The following is a 9,193-nucleotide window of genomic DNA, read 5'->3' on the forward strand; positions in this document are numbered from 1 at the left end:
CCCCGGCAGTCCTCAACAGCAGAGTCCAGCCCACGACGCCGGGGACAGCGACGGTGACGCCCTGCCCCGCTGCCCTCCGGCTCCTGCAGCCGCCTCTGCGCGCTCCCCTGCCCCAGCTCTGCCGCTCCCCTGCCCGACGGCTGCAAGGCGGTGGCCGCTGCCCGGCGCGCAGCAGGAAGCAGGTCAGAGCAACGTGGCCCGCGGTGGCTCGGCTCGCTTTACTCGCGGGCACTTGGCCGGGGGGGCCCTGGGCGCAAGGCTGATGGCTCGGTCTCGGTCGCAGGGCAAAAGAAGAAGCTGCAGGAGCTGTACCAGCTGGGCCCTCAGCTGGGCAGCGGTGGCTTCGGCACCGTTTTCTCGGGCATCCGCCTCTCAGACGGGAGTCCGGTAAAGTGGCCGAGACGGCGGGGCGCGGGAGGAGGGCCAGGGGCGGGGCGGGGCAGGGCTTGAGCTCAGCCCCGTCTCTCGTGGGCTTGCAGGTGGCCATCAAACGCGTGGCCCGGGAGAGCGTCCTGCGGTGGTACGAGCTGGTGAGTGAGCGGGGCCACCGCGACAGAGCGGGGCGTGGCGGGCAGGGATAAGGCCGGGGCCCCAGGGCGGGAGGCGGCGCAGGGCGGGGGGAGCGGGCGTGGGCTCAGCATGCGAGCCGGAGCATCGCGGGCCCGGGGATGCCAAACACTGGTGATGGGGCCGGGCAGGGGGGCACCCCCCAAGCATCCCCTGGGCGGGAGGAAGCCCAAGCACCAGGGAGGCTGCCCAAGGGGGCACTGGGGCATCCCAGGCACGAGGCAGCGGAGCCACAGGGCAGTATCAGGCCTGCTGGAGGCACTGTCTCCTCCTCACAGCCCGACGGCACCCGTGTTCCCATGGAGATCGTGCTCATGGAGAAGGTGGGCTCTGGCTGCCACAACATCATCCAGCTCCTCGACTGGTTTGAGCTGCCTGACAGCTTCCTGCTGGTGATGGAGCGTCCGGAGCCATCGCAGGATCTCCTGGCCTTCCTGCTGGAGCAGGGGTTCCTGTGCGAGGAGATGGCGCGCTGGCTTTTCTGCCAGGTGCTGGAGGCCGTGCGGCACTGCACCGCCTGCGGCGTCCTGCACCGGGACATCAAGCCAGAGAATCTCCTCGTGGACCCGGAGAGCGGCGACCTGAAGCTCATCGACTTCGGTTGCGGCACCTTCCTCCAGGAGCAGGCCTTCACGCGATTTGCCGGTGAGCCCACAGGCCAGGCCCTGCTCCCAGTGCCAGGCACTGCACGGCCCCATTCCCTCCTGGGCTGTGGGCTGCGGCATTCAGCCGGCTGCCGGCTGCCCTTTGGCACGGGGCAGATGCTGTGCCCCAGGAGCCAGCTGCCAGCCCTGCCCACAGAGGGGGGCTGCCAAAGCCAGGCCCCGGCCGCTCGGCTTGGCAGGCCCGCAAGGGCTTGGGCTGCTCCGCTGGCCTTGTTTGCCTTGCAGAACGGTTTCTTGGCTTTGGCCAATTGGCTGGGGAACGCCCGGTGGCCTCGGGGGGAAGTTGTGGCCACCGGTGCAGCCCCTGCTTCCGCCAGGAGGCTGGCACCAGGCTCTGGAAGCCAGCAGCCTGCACCTGGACAGCGCCACCTGTCTCCCCTAGGAACACACATGTACAGCCCACCCGAGTGGATCTGCCTTGGCTGCTACCACGGCCATTCGGCAACCATCTGGTCCCTGGGTGTGCTGCTGTACGTCATGGTCTGCGGGAACATGCCCTTCCAGGAGGACCGTGACATCGTGTCGGGGCAGCTCTTCTTCTGGCAGCAGGTCTCTCCAGGTTGGTGTCTGGCCTCAAGAAGGCAGGCTTTGGCAGATGGCACCGCGCAGCCCAGCGTGGCCCTCACGCAGCTGCGCGGGAGGCCCATCTGCCCTCAAGAGCTGGCCGCAGGAGGCAGCCCGTGACGACGTGGTCGGTGTGGCCTGCTTGGCTGAAGGAGGTGGCGCGTGTCCTGCCGTGCCACTGTCCCGCAAAGGGCAGAGTCAGCCGGGAGGCTGGCACAGCTCTGAGCACACGCAGCATAGCCCGGGCCCTGGAGGCGCCGGGAGCAGCTGGGCAGGAGCCTTCTGCAAGTGACCGGCGCTTTCTGGTTTCTCTCCCCAGAGTGCCAACATCTGATCCGCTGGTGTTTGTCCAAGCACCCTGCGGACAGGCCAGCGCTGGAGGAGATCTTGCGCCACCCTTGGGTGCGGGGCAGGCGTCTTTGATGCCTTGCCAGAGCCTCTGCAGCACCCGATTACCGAGTCCCATGCAGGACTGAGGGCTCGAGAAATAAAACAACCACAAACCCATGCCGGGGTGTCAAGTCTGGTCCTGTTTAGCAACTTCAGCTAAAGAACCCTCTTGGGAAAAGGGGTAATCAGAGTGTTCTCTTCAGCCTTTGTCAAGCTTTTGATGCCTTTTCTCCAGGACGGTAGTTCTGTGTCTTCAAGCACAGGCTGTAGTACAGGCAGGAGGAGCTGTAACCAGCCTAGAAAGGTAACAGTGAAACAACAGCCGCCCTTTCAAACTGACGCGGCCACTTGGGTTCACCAGAAGTGATACCTGGGCTCATGTGTGCATTCCAAGGGCCAGCAGGCGGCAGGGACAGAGATGCTGCTCACCTGCCAAAGCTGTGAGAAGAAGCAGAAACGCCAAAACATCATTTCAGGTCAAGCCCTAATGAACTCTTGCTCTTTCTTCCCCTCACACTGGCAGCAGGCAAATGCAGCCCGGTCTGCCTGGATTTAGGGGACAGCAGCATCTAAAGGAGCTGTGCAGGGATGCACAGATGCTGAAAGAGACTCTACGGCAGATAGACACGCTCCAGCAGGCTCAGCCTCCCACACTGGGGCAGGGAAAGAGCATGAGGAGACCCCCGCTGCCGAGGAAGGAGCGGCAGAGAAAGTGATCCCTAGGGACTCCAAGGGAACCCCCCTGGTGTTACCAGCCTCTAACCCCATCTCACATTCGGGAGTTGTGTTATGTAACAGAGCAACTCTTGATAACTTTGTTGTACCATGTAGCCCAGAGCTTTAGAACACTGGGTGGAAGGAGTGGTATTTCTCCCCAGCTGCCTTCTGGAGACTTTGCTATGCCAACAAAGAATCCCTGAATGCTCATAGCACCTCCTGTCCAGCAAGGGAGGGAGACAAGGAAAAACAACCTCAAGTGGCCACAGACCTCCTCCTGCTTCTGCTGCATTTCACATTTTTCAGCCCCAGAAGTTCATCCATCTCTATTACCCTTTCTATTTGCTTCTACCCTTCCAGGAGATTTTTCTTTATAGCAGATGCTTTTCATGTTTAGAAACCACAGCATCCTCTGGGGGACAGGGAAACACTCCCACATACAGATGAGGGAATAGGCCCCTGAGAGGAGGCAGCTGCTTGAACAAGATCTAAAGCAGAAAGGGAATCCAGAGCATTTGTCTCTAGTTTTGTCTCTCTATTGAGCAGAACAGCACTAGATGATCTTCACTCACGTACAGTCATTTCTTACAACCTTATTGGCTCTAGCAGCCTCATAAAAGCAGTTCATCTGCAACATGTGTCCTGCTGCCCTTGCTACAGGGACAAGGTGTCTGTGGCTTCAAAGCTCTGATCAGCCTAGGCTCTTCTTTCCTGTCTATGCATTGTGCTGGGCTTCCTGCATGGTTTAAAGAAACCAGAGAGTTTGGGAAACTAGTTCTGGATGTACTGATACCAAACAGGTGCTGTGCTATAGTATGTGATAAATCAATGTGTGTGGCATTGAGCAGAAGCCAGGCAGAATCAGGGAGAGCTGAAAAGCTTCTAATTACATCTGAACTGCCTGTTCAAGGGATTCTGTGATTCAGTGGAAGCCTGGGAACCAGAGGAGAGGCCTGAAACTACAGAAACCAAATAATGAAACATCTCTTTTTCAGACAACTTGCAGGAGAGGGAAAGATGATGCAGGAGTTGGGATCCAGAGACTAAAGGGCACCTGCTCTGCCCCAGTGTTATCATCACTGCAGCTGCAGGATGTCTGGGGGTCCTTTGAGGCAGGTGAGGCTTGGGGGCACAGAGCTATACCATATAGCTATACCATAAAGCATTCATGCCAACAGCAGAGAAGGCAAAGAGACACAGGAGATGATGGGTTTTTCCTTGTAAGCCTGAGGAATTCACAGGAATTCCCATTTTCCCCAGCTTCCCTACAGTATCAGTGTTTAGACATCACCCTGCCTTAGAGGATCTTCAAAAATCTCCCTTTATAGTGAGCAGAGAAACTGGTATTTCTCTGTAAGTGGCCACGATCCCCCTTGGCAGTGCAGCTGTTACTGCAATTTTACTTTGGGGAAGTTAAACACCAGTCTCATCTCTAAAAGCATCCTCACTCACTTTACAAAGTGCCTCAGGAAGGGTAAAAAGAGGGGCTTTAACACAAGCACACACCCTCCTCAGCTGTGCTGTTAAATGCCAGGTTGCAGTCCAGAGACTTACCTTCTCCACTCAGAAAGGGAATTCTTTGGCTGATACTTCTATAGAGAGATCAATAAACTCACAAGTAAGGACTGTTTCTGTTATTGGCTCTGCGGTTGTGCTTTCCCCAATGGTGGCTTCACACAGCACGTAATCCTGCACCTCCTGCCTGCAAGAGACACTTGTCACCAGTGGCTGCTGGCATCCAGCAAATTGGCTCACCACCCACCACGGGCCCTATTCCTGCCCCAGAGTTATGGTCACTGCCCCCTTTTCTTCCAGCTTATTTATTCTGCACTCAATTGTCTCTAACACTGCACCCCAACAGCCACAAAAGGCACTTGGGAGACCCTCCCTCCCTTCTCACACAGCTTTTGTCTTACTCTGTGCATACCCCAGATAAACCACTTGGCACTTGTTTAATTCACTTTCTTCTTGGGCTCCTAGTCTAAGTGTAACTTATTTCTCTGTCTTTCCTTGCTGACTCAGCATGCAACACTGTTTGCCCAAAAGAGCAGTATTTCCTTCCACCCCTATTTTGGGATCAGCACTGGGTTTTGGTAGATGTGAAATCACGATAAAGCCGTAGCTGGCCTGATGGTGGCCAGCAAGGAAAGCAACTGGTGCTGCCATGGAAACGTGTGGCCTTAAGCCAGTTTCTTGAAGGCCCCTGCTCATTCCCTCAGGCAAATGTCAAGGGACTGTGGAACAAGCCCAGGGGAGGGGATCTGATGGTTCCCCAGGCTCAGCCCTTGGTGGGGACCTCACCTGCCGAACGCTGGAGAAGCCTTGCACCACCATGTGAGCTGACTCGTCTGGCTGCAGCTCCATTGACCGTGGCTGCAGCTGAAACAGGGGCTCTGGGAATCCTCTTCGTCCTTGGAGCTACTGACAGATGTGAGGCTCTGGCCCTCCTCCTCAGGTGGTCTGTAACATTCCATGGTCCAGTAGAGCCAATGGAAACGGTAGCCCCCGTTTGTGAATTTGAACCAACAAAAGCAGGGAATGAGGCTAGAAGAGAAGACAAGATGGAAAACAGTATGGGAGTAGCTATATTTCCCTGGTCATCAGATTGCTCCCAATGAACAATTTGAGGTGTTAATAGCTTGGAGACTGTCTTCATTTCCAGGTCTTAATGTGGACCAGAAACAGTGTCTGATAATCTGCCCTTCTGATGTCATCATTGCAAAGAAAAATATGTTTATAACGGCAATGTAGCATTTTCCAGGAGATGCTGACAGGACCTGGTGTTTTCCTCCAAAATGTTTGTTCTGGGGTGATTCATCCTGTTACTGTATTTTGCATTAATCTGCGCCCAAAACTATTACTCAATCTTTGAGATCCTGCACTTGGGGACCCTGTAGGGGGGGTACGACCGCCATCCTGAAGTCTGCAGCAACAAAACCCTCATTGACGAGGTGAAAGGTTTGTGTACTACAACGTAGCGCTGGGATCATGACAAATTCTATCAGTCTTGGACTTGGGTAGATATCCGCCCGCGTTCCAGTGCTCCGTAACACCTGTCTCTGTTCCAGAAAGTAGGCAAGAAAGATTTGAAAAAAAAACCAAACCAAACCACAACAGGGAAAGCTAAAAAGCTTAAACAGCTCAATCCTGCTCAAGTTATTTCTTTAGGGACAACTACCACTCTCCAGCTGAAATACTGGGCTTTTGGGGGAAAAAAAAAAGACACATTCACCTTTAGCGGGGGGGGGGGGGGGGGGGGTGGTTCCGAGCGCAGGGGAGCCGGCCAAAGTCACGATACGAACACCAATACTATTTGAGCATCGTGCTTCCTTTATTGTTTACTTACACTCACTTATATCTACAAAGCTTCACGCACTATTTCCACAGGACAGCCTCTAAGCAGCAGGGGAGCCGACCAGCATGTAACTTTTCCCAAGGCTGTTCAAGGCTGCCTGCTGCCAGGTGTCTTTCTGGCCTATCTGCAGCCTGAGGCCCCTTCAGGGGTGCTTCTGCAGCAGTCCTGGGTTGCCCCAACTCTCCTGGGCTATCATACGCCCCTGTTCCACAAGGAATCCCTATACATTCACCTCCAAATTAAAAAGGATTAAGGTAAGAGAAAGCTTCAAACTACAAATTATTGGCCCAAAGGTAAAAGCTTTTCAAGAAATCTGTAATTAAGACCAGGCTGACAGTTAAACAACTGGTTATTCTAGTGGGGAGAAACCCTCCTCTTTAAGGTAAGGAGCGTGATAGTTAAAAGCAACTGTTTTGTCAAACTTCAGGCTCCCTGCCACAGCCTGCACTGCCTGGCCCTCCTGTTGACTGACTTACATGCAGTGCCACACTGGCCTGTGGGATATGCCCAGCCCTTGCCCTGGAGGGATCTCTGCTGAGACAAGAGATTTTGCAATTGCCCAGCAGGACTCCCTGAAAAGGCAGCCACTTCTTGGTCATGGCGAGGAAAAGTGGACCCACAATCCTTTGGGAGACACTATGCAGATCTTTCTGTAACCCATTGGTCTGTCCCAGACCCTCTGTAACCCATTGGTCCCCTGCTGATCCCCTGTATCCCTATAAAAGGAAGCCCCCTGGCTCTGTGGGGGAGAGAGCTCGTCCCTGGCTTTCCCCTTCGCCAGAGGGAACCAACAATAAAGCTACCTCTGTGCGGAACCAGCCACACGGGCCTTCTCGTCTCTCTCTGGTCTGGTTTGGCCTGGAGGCTGCCCTGCAGAGCTGAGCTGAAGTCACGAGCTGACAATCACTAAAGAGCTGACAGCCCCTGCAAGGGCCCTCCTGCCAGCAGCTGAGGGAAGACACTGGGCCTCGGGACGGCGATCCCTTTCGGGACCATCTCTCCGGACCAGTCACCTCTTCCTGGGTCAGAGCCACGGACCCCACCACCAGCTGTAATACTGGCCCAGTGTGATGGTGCCATCCAGGGGATTTGGCATCATCATTTCCGTATGTCTTAATATGTTTGGATCCTTGCAACTACTTTCCAAATGCCAGCTTTCCTTTCTTTTACAGAAAGCTCAAGGTTTCCAGAAATCTTCTGACATTCTCTTTTGTGCTCAGAGAGATGACATGACATTTTTAAACAGATGTTTCCAAAGTTAATGGCATTTTAAAGATTAATTAACTAAAATTATCCTTGATTCCAGCTTAGATGAACTATATGCTGTGTCAGACACTGAGATTACCACCTATAAGGCATGAGCTGTGTATGCCACCAATCCCTTCTGTCCTTCTCCATACCAGCCTGTGCCTGTTTTCTCTGGAAGAATCCCTGTACGCTTTGCACCCTGCCAGGATGAGTTGCACAAAGGCACACGTCTCCCCTTGCACTCACCAGCAAGTTTCCTTCATCCCCGAACACGCCAATAAGGACACTGGTGTCATACTTGCCCAATTTTTGGGCTTCGATTGTAACTGGAATCTCTGCTATGCTGAAAGGCTGGACAATCCCACAGGGCTCGGAGCTGGAGTAGAACACAGGAGTATCTTCCTTGCGTTTCTAGAAGGGACAGAATCAAATGCAACTTCAGAGGGACCTCTGAAGAAACTTTAAAGTCCTTAACATCCACCACAATGGCAACTCACACACACTTCTAAAAATCCCCAGGAAAAAGGTGAAAGGCACAAACAAGATGCAAGAATTGTAGGTTTAGCATTCTCAGGGGGTCCTGCAAGGAGGCTGCCAGCACAGGCGTTGGTGTCTGTGAATGCAGCAGCTTTTCACAACCCTCTAAGATCTCCCACATCCCGAAGACTAGAACATGAACTGCTTCCTCAGGAGGTTAAACTGCACCCTAAAGTTTACATTCAGGTAGGATCTTGTTCTCAGCAGATCTTTAAGACTGAATAGAAACCAGCAAACCAAACCCTTTTTTTCCCCCAATAATCTCCTCAATAATATTGGAGAGGAGGAGGTGGATGCGATGCCAAACCTGGGCAATAAGCCCGTAGCAGCCAGGAATGTGGCTGTTATTCACAATGAGGAACTTCCTCTCGTATGGCTCCTTCAGATGGCACTCATCGTAGCACAGGATGTAGGGGCATGCTGTCAGCTTAGGAACGATGCATCTGGGGAAAGAGATGACCCCAAGGGAATCAGAGATACTGAGAATGGAGAACGTTTACCCCTGAAGGTTGTGAAATGGAGCGTAACACATTTGTCTCTGTCAAATCAACATTTAACAGCCCTACAGTGATAAATTGCCTTCAAAGTCTTCCCACTCAAACATGTCTTGTCAAGGAGGGGCAAACCCTGAAAGGCAGCACCCAGAGGCTGCCAAGTGCCCCAGGCAGAGCACTTGTCCCACAGCTGCCTCAGCCCCTCCTTTACCCAAGAAGGCTTGAAAGGACTCCTGTAACAGTCCCAGTGATCCATGAGCTCTGGGGGAGCCTTGCCAACAAGGACCAGTGCTCACCAAGGCTCAAAGAACACAAGACTACAGTGTCTCAGTAAAAAGAACTCCCTTCTCTCCCATGGCGCTGTTGCCCTGGCCTGAGAAGTCAGCTGGCTTGCCCCAGCCTTGGAGGGCACAAGCCACCACCTGCCCTACAGAGTGGGTGATCACCCTCTCCCACCTCCTACAGCTCCCTTGGTCCTTCACCCCACGGCTCTCTACACTGACTGTCCCCATTTGCACTTGCTTGACAAAACTGCTGCCCAGGCACTGACCAGACGGCTCTGCCTGGGAGAGGGAGCTGCATCCCTCTTGTCATTAAACTGATGTCCACAGCAGCATAGCAGGATGGAATTTGGCTGCAGCAAGAACAACTTCTGG

The 9,193-nt window shown here is 54.1% G+C and overlaps 1 protein-coding gene across 1 annotated transcript; it reads left to right on the plus strand.

Annotated features, from left to right (window-relative positions):
* Positions 1 to 493: 493 nt before the first annotated feature.
* LOC138102538 (serine/threonine-protein kinase pim-1-like) lies at positions 494 to 2,219 on the plus strand. The gene is made up of 4 exons (XM_069000254.1): positions 494 to 530; positions 846 to 1,212; positions 1,615 to 1,791; positions 2,116 to 2,219. Exons 2-4 carry the CDS (start codon positions 867 to 869, stop codon positions 2,217 to 2,219), a joined length of 627 nt encoding a protein of 208 aa, XP_068856355.1. The 5' UTR covers positions 494 to 530; positions 846 to 866.
* The last annotated feature ends 6,974 nt before the right edge of the window (positions 2,220 to 9,193 follow it).

The sequence above is a fragment of the Aphelocoma coerulescens genome, unplaced genomic scaffold, assembly GCF_041296385.1.
Source record: "Aphelocoma coerulescens isolate FSJ_1873_10779 unplaced genomic scaffold, UR_Acoe_1.0 HiC_scaffold_85, whole genome shotgun sequence".
Lineage (NCBI taxonomy): Eukaryota > Metazoa > Chordata > Aves > Passeriformes > Corvidae > Aphelocoma > Aphelocoma coerulescens.